The 20,309-nt window shown below is 35.6% G+C and overlaps 1 protein-coding gene across 1 annotated transcript in view; it reads right to left on the reverse strand.

Annotated features, from left to right (window-relative positions):
• Positions 1-20,309, reverse strand: part of ME1 (malic enzyme 1) — a 238,350-nt gene that overhangs the window by 26,267 nt on the left and 191,774 nt on the right. Inside the window, exons 8-9 of the mRNA XM_023589983.3 lie at positions 9,825-9,922; positions 8,194-8,307 (exon numbers count right to left, since the gene is read on the reverse strand). Coding sequence (XP_023445751.1) covers positions 8,194-8,307; positions 9,825-9,922 — 212 coding nt within the window. The remainder of the gene's footprint in view (positions 1-8,193; positions 8,308-9,824; positions 9,923-20,309) is intronic.

Consider the following 20,309-nt stretch of genomic DNA (forward strand, 5'->3'; position numbering starts at 1 on the left):
TTTGGAAGACTCATACTTTCTCATTTTAAAACTTATTACAAAGCTATAGTAATCAAATCAGCATGATGACAGGACATCATCAACATGGTGATGTAAGACATCCCCTGAAAAAAGCCTACTGAGAATCAGCAAATAAAAGGACAAACCCCACTTCCTTAGAGCTCTGGAGGATGGTAGAGACTGCAGAAGGACACAAAAACTGAAGAAAAGGAAAAATATCAAGTGGGAAATCTCCATCCTCAACACACTGGTCAGTACCCCTCCTCATTTGATCCTGCACAGCGTGTGAACTGCACAGAGGCAGTGCCCAGGTTCCTCCCACCACGAACAGATTATAGAGGCACTCAAGGTAGTGAGATATAACTCCATATATATCCAGGCACAGGAACACAGTCTGCAGAGACCCAGGGTGAAACATAAGCCTCTAAGTTGTACTACATACAAAGAAAGTTTCCCTCTGGGACTGGAGGGTATAGAGAGATCATGGCAGAACTGCTGATATGAAGTGTGCTCACTTCACAACAGGTTCTATTGGCTGAAGCACAGAAACACAAAACAAATTTTTCTGGAATGAATCACCTTTCTGGATTGACTCCAGCTGGTTCCCTGGGGTGGGGTACCCTAACAGGGAAGAAACCAGAGGCAGAAAAGACTCACACACACACAAAACCAAGGGGGCATTAAACTGAATTGTTATAATATGGGTTGGGTCACAGAACTGAAATGTGTAAGGAAAGGAGGTGCTGAGTAATGGAGAGAATTTAAACAAAATCACAGAAATGAGGAGAAAATTCTGCACAAAAGCCAACAGAACAGATCAAGATTCCTAGAGAAAGTACGGAGGAAAGGAAGCTCTCGCCTGGAGGTGGAACAACTGCACAAATAGCGCAATCTTAAAACCTGTACTGCATATCTATGACAAGAATCAGATGAAGAAGAGCTGGGAAAATCTGACCAGTTAAACACTGGCTACTTTAAAGGTCTAGAATAAGTTGGATCAAGCCATCAAAGAAAAGCCTTAACACAAAGGCAATCAACAATAAAACCCTAGATAAGAGGGAGAAAACTGACCTTCAGAGTTAATTTATCAAGATAATCAAATGCCTAGACATCAGTAAAAAATTACAAGCCACACTAAGAAACAGGAAAATATATCTCAGGCAAGCGAACAAATTAAAATTTTTCAAAGGAGACACAGAATTTGGAACAACTAATCAAAGAAGTTCAAACAAATCTCCTAATTCAAGGAGATAAAGGAAAATATGGATGAAGAGGAAAAGGATATTAAGACAATGCTCGAGCATAAAGAAGAATCTGAACATATAAAAAGAAACAGAAATCTGGGGGATGAAAAACAAAAGAGTATAGATTAAAAATATACAAGAGGCATAAAACAGCAGATTTGAACAGATTTGAACAGAAGGCATTTGGAATCCAAGCCCCCTCTTGATCTAGAGGTAGAGGGGACATCACCATCCCAGGGTCCACAGAATGGAGGAATAAAACATGGACTAGAGTGGACTTACTTATATTCTACTCTAAAACTATTGTGATGAGTAATAGAAGAAATTTTAGCATCGAGGTGGAGAAAGTGGCCACAGTAGTTGCTGAGGGCAGGGAGAGGGTAGAAGAGATGTGATGTGGGGGCATTTTTGGGATTTTGAGTTGTCCTTAATGATATTGCAGGGACAGATGCTGGACTTTATATATCCTGCCATAGCCCACTGAATGTACTGGAGGACAGTGCAAACTACAGGGTAAACTATTATCTGTGTAGTGCAGCTCTGCCCCGAAATGTGTTCACGGAGTGCGATGAGTGTGCCGCAATGATGAGGGAGGTTGTTGGTGTGGAAGGAGTGGGGTGGGGGGTGGGGGGTATACAGGAACTTTTATTTTTTAGTGTAACATTTTTTTTTGTGATGTATGTATCTTCAAAAAAATACAATTTACAAAAATGATGTGGTGGGGATAGGGAATGGGTTATATGGGAACCTCTTACGTTTCTTGTTTTTTAATGTTTTCTATTGTAACATTCCTTGTGATCTATTAACTTTAATTATAAAAAATTTAAAAAAAAGATAATTTAAAAATATATAAATATATACTAGAGGCATACAACAGCAGATTTGAACAGGCAGAAGAATGAATTACTGAACTAGAAGACAGGACAAAGAAATCATACAGGCAGAAGAGTAGATGGGTAAAAGAACAGAAATAATTGAGTGGTGCCTCAAAGATTTCAGTGACAGCACACAGCGCACTAACATACATGTCAGGTATTCCAGGAGAAGAGAAAGGAAAATGGGGAACAAGAATATTTGAGGAAATAATGGCTGAAAGCTTCCCTACTCTTACGAAAGAAATGCATATGCGTGTCCAAGAAGCACAATGTACTCCAAACAGAATAAATTCTAATAGACCTACTCTAAGACCCATACTAAGCAGAATGTCAAATGCTAAAGATGAAAGCATAAAGAGAAAAATGATTTGTTACATACACGGGATCTTCAATAAGACAAAGTGCCACTTTTCATCAGAAAACATGGAGCAAGATGGCAGAGATGAGATATATTTAAGGAAATGAAAGAAAAACACTGCCAGCCAAAAATTCTTTATCTGGCAAAACTGTACTTCAAAAATGAGGGAGAGTTTAAAATATTCACAGATACACAGAAACTGAGATAGTCTGTCAACAAAAGACCTGCCCCAAAATAAAAGATAAAAAATTAAAAAAATGAAAACAACAACAAAAAAAGACCTGCCCCAAAAGAATTACTAAAGGGAGTTTTGTAGGTTGAAAGGAAAAGACAGGAGAGAGTGGCTTGGAGAAATGTGAAGAAATGAAAGTCATCAGCATGGGTAACTAAAAGAATAATTGCAAAACTCAATAGATACTGTACCCTCAATATACAACTCTACTCTTTAATTCCTCTAAGACTCAGAATATAATTGCCATACGACCTGGCAATTCCATTTCTTGATATATACTACATGGGATTGAAAGCAATGACTTGAACAGATATTTGCCTACAAACATTCATAGCAGCATTATTCACAATTGCCAAAAGATGAAAGTAGTCCAAGTGCCCACCAACCAATGAATGGATTAACAAAATGTGGTATATACAGACAGTGGAATATTATTCAGCTATAAAAGGGACTGAAGTTCTGATACATATGACAACATGGATGAACCTTGAAGACCACCAGTTAAATGAAATAGGCCATACACAAAAGGATAAATAACCTATGAACTCACTTATATGAACTAGTTAGAATAAGCAAATTTATAGCACCAAACTAGAATATAGGTTACCAGGGGCCTGGGTGGGGGGTGCAGAATGGGGAGTTAATGCTTAATTGGTACAGAATTACTGTTTGGGGTGATGGAAAAGTTTTGGTAATGGATGGTGGTGATGATATCATAACATTGTGAATTTGACTAATGCCACTGAATTATATATTGCTATACGATTAAAATGGAAAGTTTTCGTTTGTATGTATGTATTTTAAAAATAAAAAATTTTAAAACCATGAGACTATACAACCCAAAGAGTGAACCCTAAGGTAAACTACGGACTATTTAATAGTATAATCATAATAATATTGTCTCAGCAATTGTAGTAAAAGGCACCACACTAATGCAAAATGTTACTAATAAGGAAAATGGTGAGTTTTATGAACTCTGTTTTTTACATGGGAAGTCTGTATTTTCTGAATGATTTTTCTATAAACCGACACCTCTAATATAAAAAAAAAAAATTAAAGAAAAATAAAGATCTCCAAAGCATATTTCAGAGTTGATAATATGATTTGGTTCAGATTGAAAAACTATTGGAATACGACCTTCTCTAAGTGTGGTAACATAGGTCTTGAGGCAACTGCTTTTACCTTTGGACTTCTATTTTCTGGATTAATGGCTCATTTTTCTCCTTTTTAAAAAAATCTGATTTGGAATTCATATTCTTCATGCCAGTCATGTAAGTTGGATATGGATATATATTTTTCCCCTCAGTACCCCTTTTGAGGGTCCTTTCATGAAATGCTTCTTTTAGCATTTTTAGAAGTGGGCATCTCTGATCTCAGAAAGTCCAAATTCTTCCTTTTGTTTTGTAGTCTAATTATACCCAAAAGGGTTAAAAATATTCTCTTGTGATTTCTTATTTCTTTACTCTCTCCCCCTTTCATTTTGTGCTGATTGATATGAATGAACTGAATTACTACCTTTCTCAAAGGCATGTATGCATGCTGTGGTGGTGGCGGATGAGGAAAGAGTCTAGTTGACAAGGATTGCCACAATTTTGGGTTAGCATTCCATGACTTAGGATCAGTTTAAATAAATTAATTATAGGCTGTGACTGGTAAATATGTATTTCTTCTTACAGACTGGCACTAGAAGAACTCTTCCACAAATGCCAACCTTGAATCCCTGCCTCCTTGAACTACCTGCCCCTTTTACTAGCCTGCTTTTGTTGCCATTAACTTATCAGAGTTGAACCTGGCCCCTTTCTGGACTTGTAGACAGAGTTGTTTTAGCACACCAAAGGTAGCATTTCACTGCAATAGTTGTAATGCAGGTATGTATACTAGCTAAAGAACTCAGAGTCATGTTTCATTGTCTAAAGACAGATGAAAAGAAGGGAAGTCATATTATATTAAAAATATTTTCTATCTTAGATCATAATGAGGGGGTAGAGAAGAGTCATAATTTAAGACAGTAGCTGGTTTATTCCTCCAATATTTAATTTTGTATTGCTAAAAATCAGTGTCTATAATTTTCTGAATGCTTGAAGGACATTATATATATATAATATTATATATATATATATCTTTTGCCTCTATTCTTTATAATACCTGGATATACACTGATTATATAATCTATATAAAATGGAAAAGAGAAAGGAAAAAAATCAAGCTGGATATTTTTCAGCAAGTAATAAAGTCTCTTAGGAGTGATTTTCTTTTTTAAAAAAAACCAACACAATGTGTGAAGTGTATTAACCAGCATTCAAGGTGATGGCCGCAATACTGGCTAAAATTTCAATAAAACAGCAGTGGGAAGGAAGATTTTCTCCATATACCCAGGAGTTTCAACCTCTAGACCTAAAGATCGAAACTCTCAGGAAGGAAGTAAAAGAAAGATGGATGATAAATATGAATTAAACAGTGGCAACTCCATGTTCCTAGTTTTTCAGGTCAAAATCTTGAAGTTATTCTTGACGTCCTCTCTCCCACACACATACCATTCCACATGTTCTCCCAGGATCAATCCCATCCCCCACCCTCATTCTGTTCCAGGTACACTAGTCTCTTTGTTCTTTAAACATGCTAAACTGTTCTCACCTTCTCTGCCTGGCACCTTGCTCCCCCAGTTATCACCGTGGCTGGAACCCTATCTTGCTGTCTTTGCTCAAATTTTACTTTCTCAAAGTTCATTTCTTCCATGAACACCATATTCGATGTTGCAAACCAACACCTAACACCACTCTCCTACCCATTTCTAACTTTCTCTCCAGCTTTATTCTTCTTCATAGCACTTACCACCATACTATAGCTTATCTGTCATACTATAAATTATTTAATTTTATATTTACTTCTCCAACCCTAATTAAAATATAAATTCTATTAGGGTAGGAAATTTTGTTGGTTTGCTCACTGCCGTATTCCACTGCCTGCAACAGTGCCTAGGCACAAGGTAGGTAGGTACTCCAAAAAATATTTGAAAGAACATCTCTTACCAAAAGGTACATGCTAATCTAGTAACAGCATTATCAAAACTATTTTTATAACGCTCTCAGTTTTCTTCAGGAGTCAAACATTTAACTATAAAGCAAAAAATTAAAAAATTAAAAAATTGTAGTAATTAAAATAAACTCATTTAAAAAGAACTATTGAAAATAGAACAAAATAACACCCAAATCAAAATAAAACTCAAAACTGTCCTTACTCTGAGTTAGATGAAGCTAACCCTTTGTAATATATATTACTATACTATCATTTATTTTAGTTTTCTGTTTTGGTCAAAAGTATTTATCTTAATTAAAGAATAGATTATCTAGATTGTGCTTTAGCTTCTTGTTCTTCCTGAAAATGCTCCAAATCATCACTGCGAAATGCAAATACTAGTCATGCTGGAAATGCTCCCTTTTCATCCTCTCTACTGTTTTTATTCTTCTTCTTTCAATTTTGAAAGACTATTTTAAAATCAAGAATGTTTGTCTTTATTGAAATATACTAATTTTAGTTGGCTATATGTATATACCAATTGTTTCCTGATAAAAATTTCCTCTAAAGTAAAATATTTGAGCATTATAGATGACCAAGTAACTGATTTTAATCAACCTTACTGATACGGATAAATTATTTAAAATATTGATATTCTATACCATAGACTCATTCTATAACACAAATAGATATGAGGTTAATGATGGGAATACTATAGCCATGATGTTGAAATGAAAACAGAAAATGAAAAAAGAAGAAAGGAAAAAAAACAAAAATAAAAAAGACAACAGAAAACAGATAATAATATTAGTTATCTAATCTGATGATGATATAACTCCAATAATGAGAGGAGTTCACAGTTTTCTTTTTAGTTTTTGGTTTTATGCCTTTAAAAAATGAATGAGGGAGCAGATGTGGCTCAGGCAGTTGAGCACCCATCTCCCACACGGAAGATCCTGGGTTTGGTTCCCAGTGCCTCCTAAAGAAGAAACAGACAGACAATGAACAGACAACAAGCAGACAACCAGCAAACAGACGAGGGAGCCACTTCAGGAAGGGGGAGGGAGTGAATGCATTTGACCAATAAAATGTTTTATTTCAAACTTTTATGATTTTTAAAATACACTATAAACAGCTACATTACAAGTTAATAAATACTAATATAATGATTGCTTTGGTTCTTAGGTGATGTTGTAAAAGCACTGAAGAATGAAGGATAACAAAGAAGTCATTATCCTTGAAAGCCCTGAAAGCAAGAAGCTGAAAGCAATGAAACCTGGAAGAAAAGAAGGAGACCAGCAGATGCCGCCATGTGCCTTGCCATTTGACAGAGGGGCTCAGTATCACCAGCAGCTGGTCTTCAGGAAGAAAAAAACCATCTCAATATGCCTAGATTTCAGCATTTTCATGGCTTCAAAACTGTAAGCCTGTAAGCTAATAAATTCCCACGGCTAAAGCCAATGCATTTTATGGTATCTGCTTTTGGCAGCAAACCAAACTAAAACACAAGATTATGCTAACTTACTAGTTATCCTACCATTTATTAGTTCTACAACAAAAATCCTCATAAGAATTTTGACTATTTAAAACATGAAAGAAAAACTGGTTAACTGAAACTTCATATGCCCCTTACATTGTTATTAAATAAATAAAAATGTAAGTTATTAAATATATAAAACCTTTCAAAATATAACTTTCTTTATCTTGGCAAGCAGAATATACATACTATATTTTGGCAAGTAAAAGACATGAAGTAAGAGTGACTAATTAGGTCTAGCCAGCAGCTTCAAGTTATTGCAAGTATTGCAGTCTAAGGAAATTAGAGTCTCAGCTCAGTAATATTATGTTAAAATTATTTGAGATACTAAAACCTATGTATTTTTATACAGACTTCATATAAAAACCAAAAGAGAAAAACCACAATCATAGACTTCCACATTTGGTTCTTGAATGTTGGACATCCCTAAATATAACACAATTTGCATAGCCTTTTCAAAGGTTTTAACTATTAACATGCTTATGATCTCCATATCCCTTATCTTCAGCTCCACATCCTCATCCTGAGCATCAGCCCTGTTCCTCCAACTATTTTCAAGGGACATCTCCATTTGAGGTCTCCACATATAACTTACACTTACATTTGCTATGTTCAAAACTGAGCTCATTATCTTCCCCCTTAAATTGTTCTATTTTTATTCCTTATTTATATCAATAGTTGTATTGTTTACACAGTCACCCAAGGAGTCCAGCTATACTCCTTTTCTACTCTCCCCTACTTCCTCCCCAAACAGTTACTAAGTATGCCAATAAATAAAACATATCACTATCGTAAATAATGTTGTGATAGTATTCTCATACATAAAGCATTGTATAGTATGGGGATAAAGGTGAAACTAGAGACAGTCTTTAGAATGGTTATCCACCATGGCATATTGATTTTTATTCTCATTAAAAATGACAAATTCTTACCTTAACTATTAATCCTTTTGAGTCAACCAACCATATCTTTTCAATGGCTTTCTTCTTTGGTAAACCTTCTTTTTCCATTGCCATAACAATCAGATGTGCAATCCCTAAGGCAGCCTGAGAAAGATTTAAGAAAACAAATATGTTTAAAGTTGTTCCACATATTTTATCAAGAATTACATTTCACCTTATTTTGCCTCCATTAGCAAATAGCAGAAAATGGTTCTGTTGAACTAAAGAGCTACAATCATTCATTTACACTGGAAGAAAAGAATTTTTCACATTTGGGTTAAGCAGGTGCTAAATATTTACTCTTATTACAAGAGAACTATATTATGCTGCTTGCTATTTAGCCACAGACAAACCAGTCATATTCCTTGATTGTCAGTATCTTTAATCCTAATATAATCAAGATTTGCTACAAGAAAACATTGAATTTTTAATATAATGAACAGGTCAACCATTGCTCATGGGACTGTGCTGTTTATCGTTATGTTCAAGAACCTCTAACTGAATTTGAAGAGTGAGGCCTAGTCATTTAGATAAGAGCTTGACCAATTAGGCAATCAAACAAAAATGATCTAATATTTGTACTCCCAACCATTTATTTACTCTCTTAATTTGGACATAGAAAGTTGTAAAATTTATTGCAAGATTGAAAGAACCACCTTCTTTTGCATTTAATACATTTTGTGATAATTTGTGAAATTTCCAGAACCTTTTCAGTGACAAACAAGTGGCAGTTTTGAATCATCCAACCATGAATAGTTCTGCACTGCTGCATATCAAGAAGTAGTCTGTGTCATTCATTAGAAATTCAAAGAGGCTCACTAAAATTAAATACAGCATGTATAAATAAGATACAGAATAAAGAACTCAACTGTAATGAGTTGTTTTTTAGCCTTGATTTTTCCTTTATTTCAATGTAAAAATGCAATGAATTTCTATTTACATTATGAATATTTTCACATATTTATATCCTGGCATTTAAGTTCTAATTGCATGTATTTTGTTTTATTTTAAGTATACACAAAATCCAAACCAACACACAGTAAACACAAATTTTTACCAGTGTAATACCTTGTTTTATTCATAATCATATTATATTTGAAATTTTAAAGCTTTCTTAAGATACATATAGTCAAAGTATTTTTCTATTTATTACATTCTATAATTCAAAACCAATGTTGGCAGTTTTAACACAAGAAGCTCAAACTCAGATGAAATTTTAACTTTTATTTTGAAGGTAAATTATTATTACTAGATCTAATTTTCTTCTTTGAAATGATTAAATTATAGTAAAAAACTACTGAACACTGTATAATTCAGTCTTACTGTGATCTCCTTCCAATGGTATAAAATATTTTGGATCTTTTGTTTGTGAACAGTTGTAATGCACTGAGCTTCTAATTTAATTCAAAATAGCTTTTTCTGAAAATTTATATATGTGTGAATTGAATTGTGAGTCAAATTAAGAAAGAAAAGTCTTGTACTTGTCACTGGGGGATACAAATAAATCAGCATCAGTTATCCCAGCTTAAATATTTAAATGTTTTCATACATAATTATATATTGGTAGCTTCTCCCCCTTCTCCCCAAATGGCACCTTAAACACATGACAAATAGGCAGGTACCTCTCCAGCTCCTTGGAATAGTATTGTTTGATCAGACAGTTTGTTCTTCGTTATTCGAAGAGCTGCAAGAAGACCTGCAACTGCAACAGATGCTGTTCCTGAAACAATAACAAATATCCTTGATTTACTCCTCGAATACATCTGGCCAAATTCTAAACTTCGACTCTTCATTCACATCATGAAATTATCAAACAACAGGTTAACTGGTACAGGAAGGGAAGCTGTAATTGTCTCATTCCATGACTGCATCAGAGGCAAAATCCTCAGACTACTGACATCAATATATATACATATTTTTCTAATTAGCATTCTAACTATGATCATCTTTCGTAGATCCCAAAGGTGCTTTACAAAATAAATATAAAATTTATCCAGGGTAAAAATTTTCCTTATCATGTCTTACAGGCATAGAAACTTCAATTCTAATTATATTACTTTGCCATATAAGCTTTCTTGACTTTGAACATAATAAATAGTTTAACTTCTTTATGGCTCATACTTGCAATAAAACTTTATAGCTTTTTACAGTGTTTTTTGATTACTTGATTACTCCTCTAAAGTGAAATTCTACCTATAATGTTTTCTAGATCAATCAGCTGGGGGAGTAAACACTAGCTAAACTTTAAACACTTTTACGTCATTTCCTCCCCCATCCCTCTTCCCGCCCTGCTGTTTTTGCTATGTCCCTCACTGTGTGATCTCTTGGATCTATTTCTCTTTTTGTCTTCTCTTCTCATCTTTCTCCTCTAGGATTCACTGGGATTCAATCATGGGGACTTCTGATGTGGAGAGAGGTTCCCTGTCAATTGCGTCACCTCAGTTCCTGGTCTCTGCTGAACTTCACCTTGATTCTCCCCTTCATCTCTCTTTTCTTGCATCATCATCTTGCTGTGTGACTCACTCGGCCTGCCATGCAGGCACTGGCTCACCATACAGGCAGGCACTCATATGGGCACTTGGCGCACCACATGGGCACACGGCTCGCCACATGGGCGCTCACCTCTCTGTGTGAGTACTGGCTGGCTAGTGTGGGCACTGGCTTACCACGTGGGGCACTTGGCTCACCACTCACTGTGGGGGCACTTGGCTCACCATGCAGGCATGCTTTTTCTTCTTCTTTTTCACCAGGAAGCCCCAGGGATCAAACGTGGGTCCTCCCATATGGTAGGCGGAGCCCTTATCACTTGAACCACATCTGCTTCCCCCTCATGTCATTTTAAAAGCATAGATTACAGTAGGTTTGATGAAGTGCTGTGTATGTGAAGCAGCAAAGACATTCACCATTTCACCATCAGTACATTTGTTCTCTGCAATCTTTTGGTTTGTTTCTTTCTTGTAGGATTTGGTAGTCATAAATAAGACAACAGTAAATGATCAGTTTACAGATTGTGTGTTTCTGTATGTGTTTTAGGAATAGAACATGGATTACAAAAATAAAATGCTCTAAGTTTTAAGGATTAAAATGTACAAAATATCTACTTAGGACCATGGAAAAGTTTTGGTAATGGACGATGATGATGGTAGCACAACATTGCAAATGTAATTCACAGCACTGAATCACATATTTGAATGTGGCTATAAAGGGAAATTTTAAGCTGTATATGTGGTACTAGAATAAATTTTTAAAAATCCATGGAACTGAACAACACAACCAGTTATCCCTAAATTAATCCATGGACTACAATTAATAGCACAGTTATAAAAATGTGCTTCCACTGATTGTAACCAACATACCACACCAAAGCAAGTTGTTGATAATAGGGTGGTATATGAGAATCCTGTATTTTATGTGTGATTGTTCTGTGAACCCCCAACTTCTCTAATTAAAAATAATGCATCAATGCAATAATTATGAAATGTATTAAGTCATACATTATGCAAAACTATTCTTCTATGTGTTACTTAAAATGAAAGGCTGTGCAAAAATATGGGTTATGTAGGTAGGGAAGATACAAAGATTAGGATGATATTTGTCTGGTACATCAAGACGGATTCACTATAATTGTTAAGCAGACAAAAGAGAATTTAAATTAGAACGAGGTCCAGATACCTAGTCACTAGGTAAGCAGCTGTTCATAAAGCTATCTCTATCTCAGATTCTTCTGAAATAAGTTGACTACACTGTGAAACTCTAAGCTCTCAACTCTGAAATTCTATGATTTTAATGGTGTATAGATTCTACCATCCCTCAAGGATGAACCAGATGAAGAGTCAAAATTGAAGTGTCAGCAATTATTCTATCATTATTTTAATTTTAAATAGAATTGAGCATTTAAGGTCAGAAAGACAAAGTATTTCAAAAGATCTTAATTGTAAAAACTTATTTCCATATGGTTATTCTAGATTATTCTATATTAAAACTTAAAATGCTTTAAACTCAGAGAAAATTGCCTCAAAATAAGGCAAAGTAAGTCTACTCTATTTACAATGGATATCAGAGTCTTATATATAAATTTATATCCCATAATATTTCTTGAGGATATAATGAACCATCTAAACTTCTCTTCATAGAATTAACTAATAAAATCAGAAAGATATTTTTAGCATTCCTAAAAACTTATACAGTCTTATACATAATTTGGTAATATCTCGTAGTACTACCTTAAGATGTACTTTAATCCAGTGATGAGAATAAGGAAAACTAAAATTCCATAAACCTGTGCGTTTTATTCCATAAACCTGTGAGTTTTTCCACACCAAATTATTTCATAATAGCTTTTGTTTAGAGACTGAAAACTAAGTTTTTAGTAAACCAGAGGCAGGACTGATGTTTACCTTTGTACTATCAGTTTTTTTTTTCCAAAGATTATTTATATATTTATTTATAAGCCCCCAGCCCCCCACTGTTTTGTACTCGCTCTGTGTTCTTCTTTATCTGCTTGTCTTCTCTTTAGCTGGCACTGGGAACTGATCCTGGGGCCTTCTGGAGCGTGAGAGAAGCACTTAATCTCGTGCACCACTTCAGCCCCCTGGTCCACTGCATCTCTCATCGTCTTTCCTCTGAGACTCTTTTTGTTGCATCATCTTGCTACGCCAGCTTTCTGTACAGCCCGCCCAGCACTCCTGTGTGGGCCAGCACTCTTGTGTAGACCAGCACTCCATGTGGATCGGCTTGCCTTCACCAGGAGGCCCTGGGATTTGAACCTTGGACCTCCTATACGTAGACGGGAGCCCAATTGCTTGAGCCATATCCACGTCCCTGTACTATCAGTTTTAAAGAGGGCAAAATATTGTTAGCAAGATGGTAAACAGACTGAAGATAAAATTTTAGAGAAGTTAAAACTTCAGAAACGTCTATTTGAACTTGGTTATAATATGCTTCCAATATAAGCAGAATCCACATTTAAGGATATTTAAAGAGTAGGAGGAAGCGGACTTGGCCCAATAGATAGGGCATCCACCTACCACAAGGGAGGTCAGCGGTTCAAATCTCAGGCCTCCTTGACCCATGTGGAACCGGCCCATGTGCAGTACTAATACGTGCAAGGAGTGCCATGCCACGCATGGGTGTCCCCCGCAAAGGAGAGCCCCATGCACAAGGAGTGCGCCCCATAAGGAGAGTTGCCCAGAGTGAAAGTGCAGCCTGCCCAAGAATGGCGCCACACACATGGAGAGCTGACACAGCAAGATGACACAACAAAAAAAGAAACACAGATTCCTGGTGCCACTGATAAGGATAGAAGCGGTCACAGAAGAATACACAGCGAATGGACACAGAGAGCAGACAACTGGGAAGAGGGGGCAGAAGGGGAGAGAAATAAATAAAAAATAAATCTTTAAAAAAAAAGAGTAGGGACCTTTGATATGGCTGTTAAATATTATCTTTTATTAAAGAATGACCTCTACTAATGCAATAATTTGTTAAATCTGATTGGAACTATTATATATAACTAGTAAGGGAAACTGATATGTAATCATATAATTATAACCCTTGTACTATTAAATAAATAGACTGGGTGAAGTACAAGAGGTAGAGGTAGCAGGGAAGGGTAAATTTGTCTATGCAGGGGTCAAGGAATTTAGAATAGGTACTACCTGAGCACAGTACTTAAGGATTAATGTGAAAGGTCCAGGAAGATAAATAGGGGAACAAATCTGGCAAGGAAAGCATGCACAAAGACATGGATGAAAGAATGACTCATTAAAAATGAGGGCTTAAACACATATTTCAGTTTTCCTTTTTCTGAACAAATTCCATTAAAACAATGGAAAAGGGGCGTTAAAAACAAACAAACACTGGGAAGCATATGTAGCTCAACTGACAGCATTTGCCTACCACATGGGAGGTCCAAGGGTTCAAACCCAGGGTCTCCTGACCCCATGCAGTAAGCCAGCCCAAGCACAGTGCTGATGCACGCAAGGAGTGCCATGCCATGCAGGGGTGTCCCCCACATAGGGGAACTCCACATGCAAGGAGTGCGCCCTGCAAGGAGAGCCGCCCTGTGCGAAAAATGCGCAGCCTGCCCAGGAGTGGCGCTGCACACATGGAGAGGTGACACAGCAAGATGATGCAACAAAAAGAGACGCAGTTTCCCAGTGCCACTGACAAGAATACAAGCGGTCACAGAAGAACACACGGTGATTGGACACAGAGAGCAGACAATGGGGGGGGGGGGTTGAAATTAAAATAAAATAAAAAGTCCAGTCTGTTCAGAATATTAAAAAAAAAAAATCAAGACAAAACTAACAAACAAAACCCATATGTTCAACAAGACCAGAAGAGAATGGTCAACAACATTTTAGAATCATGAAAGGCAAATGGCAGCTGACTTAGCAGACTTGAGAAAGCTGAATTGTCCACTACCAGAGAGGAAAGCTAACAAGCACTCAGACTGATACAGCAAAATTCAAAAGGCCCAGATATGGGAGGCATCAAGTACCTCTGGAAGTGAGGAAGGGGGGGAGCTAGAAACAGGAGGTTTGGCCAAAAATCTGTGAAGAACAGTTAGAATCCAGATTGCCTTCCCTCTCCTTATAGAAGAGGCTGATTCTCCCCCCCACAGATTTGGGAGAAAAGTAGAGATTTATTTTCTGCAGATGGTCTCTGTTGTAGGAGAGCAGGTTAGGGTACCACACTGAAAATTATAATATTTTATGAAAGTTTACCAAATCTTCCACTCCTGTTTGGCTCAAAAAATACTGGCAGAAAGCTAATAGAGAGATCAGAAAAATCTTTTCTATGGAGTCTGACCAGTGTAAGAGAAAAAATCCAAAGTGACTAATATGGAGAACTATAAGGAAATGTCCCAACCAGGTCATCTCACAGTAAAGACCATTGTCCACCAAGCCTCCAAAAACATAAAATGTGAAAGAACATAAAACACGTGTAACTGTAGACAGTTTAAGTGTTGCCCAAGCAAACGTAGTTTTTTTTACAATGAAAAGTGATATGAGGCTAGGAAATGAGTCAGATCATATAGGGCCTTCTACTACATATTAAAGAGCTTTAGCCTTTATAATATAGGTAACAGATGGTTGTTGAAAGATTTTAAATTCAGATAGCAGTGTAGGGAGTGGATTTGAGAGTTTTTGAGGCTAAAAGTGTAGACAAATTAGGAGGTTACTGTAATAGTTGAGAAAAGAGGGTATTACAATAATTCGAGAGAGAGAAGAGAGGGAAGAGACAGTTAAGAGATAAAAATCAATAGGTCATAGTGAATAAAGGCATAGAATGGGAGAGAAATTCTTGCTTGCATGACTAGAAAAAAGTTTGGAGGGTAAATATGAGTTTGTTTAATTTTGAGCACTTTGAGTTTGTGCTTCCTGTCTGTATGTTATGCAGGTGGCAATACCAAGAAGGTAGTTAGATAACCAGGTCTAGAACTCAGCATAGAAATATGGGCCAGAGATATACAATTAGAATTTGAAAACTTATTGCTGAAGAGAAATCAAATGAATATGAACATTTAAGGAGGAGGGAAAGATAAAATGTGACATAAGGATGACTGAGAAGCAATGGTACAAGAGGTAGAAGAAACAAAGAAAAATTGTCATGGAAACAAAGGAAGTGGTGACAGAGAAAGAAAAGGCCAAGTAGGAGTAGAAGTGAAAAATGGTTATTGCAACTGGCAATTACATCACCAGTGGCCTTTCAGGGAATGATTTCAGTGGCATGCATGTTCGGCCTGAAGCTGGAGGGCAGTGTGCTGAGCACTAAATAAGAGGTGAAGAACAGAAAGAACAGGAGATAAGCCTAGATAAGAAAAGAAATTGAAAAAGAAAAAAGAAAAGAAATAGATGGAGATATGGATGAAAAGAATGCAGTATTTTAAGAATGAAAGCACTTTAAACAAGGCTAGAGGCTAAGGAGAAGGCAGAAGAGAGAAAGAGGTTGAAGATACAGGAAAAGAAGCTATCTGCAAACCCTGATGAGATTTACCAAAGTGGCAGGGTTTCATTAGTAGTAAAGAAAAATAAAATATGAAAAATTATGTTAGATTGAATTCTTTTATAATATATATAACAAAAATATTCTAATTCATATGCATTTTCCTCAATAAATTAAAGATTTATTTATTTCTTCCCCCCATTGTCTGTTCTCTGTGTCCATTTACTGTGTATTCTTTTGTGCCTGCTTGTATACTCCTTAGGCGGCTCCAGGAACCGATCCTAGGAACTTCCGGAGTGGGAGAGAGGCTATTACTCTTTTGTGTCACCTCAGCTCCCCTGTTCTGCTATGTCTTCTTATTTTCTTTCTTCTGTGTCTCTTGTTGTGTCATTTTGCTGAGCCAGCTCTCCTGTGCAGGGCTGCATTTCTGCATGGGCTGGCACTCTGTGTGGGCGAGCTTGCTGTATAGGCCAGCTTGCCCTCACCAGGAGGCCCTGGGCATTGAACCCTGGACCTTCTATATGGTAGATGGGAGCCCAATTGGTTGAGCCACATCCATTTCCCCCCAATAAATTTTTGACAAAACAAATATATGTAACAAAACAGTCTAAATTTCTTGCATTTTAGCATAAAGAAATGTAGAATGCATTGGAATGCAATTATGGAATCTATAAAATACAAAACAATGTGTTTTGGAGTATTAATTTAGAATACGTGAGTATAAACTCAGAAAAATCTATGAATAAGAGGAAGGAGTAAGTGTAGTTAAAACGTTTTCTTTCTTTTTCTGTGTAACTTTTGTCTGCTACAACTGGTTATAGCTAATATTTTGTCAAAGTGGTGTCAAATAAGTGGTGACATAATGAAGAATGCCATTTATATGAGATGATGGCAAATACCAAATTAAAATATAAATGAATGACCAAAAAAAGAATATTAATGGAAGTAAAAGGTAAAAACTGTGGTATTGAGTAATCTTGCTAACAAAAGATTATACGTTGGGTATTTTTGGTGTCATGGCACCAACTCAATGTGCCAGGTCTGATCTTTTTAAACTTGGGAATAATTTTTCATAAATCCATGCTCATCAAAACAAATGCTTAAATACTTAATATCCAGAAAAACAAAAGGTAACAAAAAACCCTATAATCTCACTGTTCAGGGATAACCATTTTCAACATTCTGATATATATTCTTTCAGATTTCCTTTACATCTGATATATATATATTCAAGAAAAATTTCATTTACAAAAAAAATTTCATGCCATTTTATCACTTAAAAATATCTCACTACTATCTTACTATGTCCATAATATATTTTATTTTATTTATTTTTTTGATTAGTAGTAATATATTTTTTTATTGATTTTGTAAAAATATTACATTAAAAAAATATGAGGTCCCATTCGACCCCACCACCCCCACCGCACCCCTCCCCCCCCCAGCAACACTCACTCCCATCATCATGACACATCCATTGCACATAATATATTTTAAAGTATTATTTTGTACAGTATGGCATTCCATAGTATGGATATATGGTAATGAATTTAAAAACCTCTATTTTTAGATATTAGAGGGTTCTAACATTTTATTATTAAAAATAATATTGCAATAAATATCTTTGTACATCTGTTTTGCATACCTTTACTTCCTTAGGGTAAATTCCTAAAAATGGAATTATTGGGTTAATGATTTGCATGTTTTTTGCAGAGCAGGTGTAGCTCAGTGGTTTAGTACCTGCTTTGCATATACAAGGTCCCAGTTTCAATCCCTGGTACCTCCTAAAAAAATAAAATAAAGAACAAAATATTACATGTGTTTAAGGTTTTATATAGCTATTACTGTCCCCAAAGTTTGTACCAATTTATACTTCCACCATCAATGTATGAAAGTGCTCATGTTCTTAATGCATCACTAACAGGTGGGATTACAACAGAGATCTTTATCAGCTTGATAGAGAAAATCAGTTTCTCATTTGCTATTTAATATGCTTTATAAAAATAGTGAGATTAAACTTGAAAACACATTTACTGGCTAGTGGAATTCCTTTTTTTTTTTGGTGAAATGTCTGCTCTTTTCAATTATCAAAGCACTCAGAATAAGATTAGGCTACATTTACCTTATTAAACAAACAAACCCTAGGGAAGTCACACTATAGTTTATTACAGATAAAATTTCTAGATACACTATTAAACGTGTCATGTTACAGAATAGCTATTTGAGAAAGGCTGTTATGAAAGGGAAAATCTCTTTTTATAGCTGATTTTAAGTGACCAGAGATTGAGACCTTATTCTTTTGGTATGAATTTGCTGAATTGTGATGGACTCTAGAATAAATAATTAAACATCCAATTTATTAATAGTAACTATTCCACTCTATTGAATTTGTACATTTTTCCAGCTAAAAATAATTTAACTAGACTATATTATGAAAAAATAAATTTAACCAAAATCTGAATCATAAAAGATTTTAGATCACTATATTCTAGAATTAAGTATGTTTCTCTTTAATTAAATAGTTTTCAAAAAGTAATATATTTAAATAACACATCTGTTAAAAAAATAGTCTTCCCAAGGGTCCACTGTAAAAATGTTTGTTTACATGGTAAAGCTGTAATGTTACATGATTATTTTCATTGGCACTGGAATGTAATTTCTGTGCCCACATTGGGAAAGTATTACATTTGTGGGTATAATGGTAAAAACACATAAGCTTAAAAAGGTAAAACAGGAACATATGGGGAAAATATGTCATTTAAAAAAATATTTAAAATTTATTAAGTTTAAAGAAATACAACTATATACTCAAGTTTAAATTATTCCTGAGTAAACTATAATTTTAAACAAAAAGAAAATTACTATAGTATACACTACTAAAAACTGAGTTCAAACTACTTAGTATTAACAAAATGCAACAAAGGAATACTTAAATATATTAATAGTATATTAACTCTATCAACTATCTGCACATAATTTATGCAAAAATTTTAATATTTTTCCCATGTTCACCCAATAAGGACATCTCTAAGCAACATTTTGAAATTAGATAACACACATTCATATAACAAAAATTTTATTAGCCTGATGAAAATAAGTGAAATCTAGCCAAAAATAATCACCATGCATTTACAAAACAAATAGTATTCTATTTACTGTTCAATAGAGCACCTCCTATTTTCCAGAACTGAAAACATATAACCTTACAGAATTCTCAAACCCATCCTACAAGATAGGTAATAGTATCTTTTATTTTACAGATGAGAAAACTAAGATTCAGACTAATAGAAACTTGCCTATGTGCAATAGGAAAACTACAGGCTGTCCTATTTAATTATACTGACTGCCAGTTTTAAGAAAACATATCAACTATTTTTCACATTTGTGTTACTACCATTAAGTCTTTTTTTAAAAATGGAAAATATGTTATTTATTTTTTAAAAAAGATTTTTATTTATTTATTTAATTCCCCCCCTTCCCCGGTTGTCTGTTCTCTGTGCTAATTTGCTGCGTCTTGTTCCTTTGTCCGCTTCTGTTGTTGTCAGCGGCACGGGAATTGTGGGCAGTGCCATCCCTAGGCAGGCTGCACTTTCTTTCGCGCTGGGCGTACGGGGCGCACTCCTTGCGCGTGGGGCTCCCCTGCGTGGCAGGGCACTCCTTGCGCGCATCAGCACTGCACATGGGCCAGCTCCACACGGGTCAAGGAGGCCCGGGGTTTGAACCGCGGACCTCCCATGTGGTAGACCCTAACCACTGGGCCAAGTCCGTTTCCCAAAAATACGTTATTAAAGACACAATTTTGTTACAGAGAAATGTACAAAATAATTTGGTCATTTTTAGTCAGAGTCCTAATATTAATTTGTTATTACTGTTGTCAGTCAGAGATTCTTCTCAAACATATCTTTTTGTTAGCTCGTGCAGTAATACTCTAAAACCTCTGTGTAGAAATAGACTCTGTATGCAGATTATATTTTAGGCCAGATTAGCTGGGTGAAAAACTAGTTACCTGGGAAGCAGATTGTGGCTCAAATGGTAGGGCTTCTGCCTACCATATGGGAGCACCAGGTTGATCCCTGGGGCCTTCTGGAGAAAAAAAAAAGAAGAGAAAGCGTGCCTGCATGGTGAGCCAGTGCCCATGTGGCAAGCCAGTGCCTGCA

This window comes from Dasypus novemcinctus, chromosome 11 (genome assembly GCF_030445035.2).
Source record: "Dasypus novemcinctus isolate mDasNov1 chromosome 11, mDasNov1.1.hap2, whole genome shotgun sequence".
NCBI classification, from domain to species: Eukaryota; Metazoa; Chordata; class Mammalia; order Cingulata; family Dasypodidae; genus Dasypus; species Dasypus novemcinctus.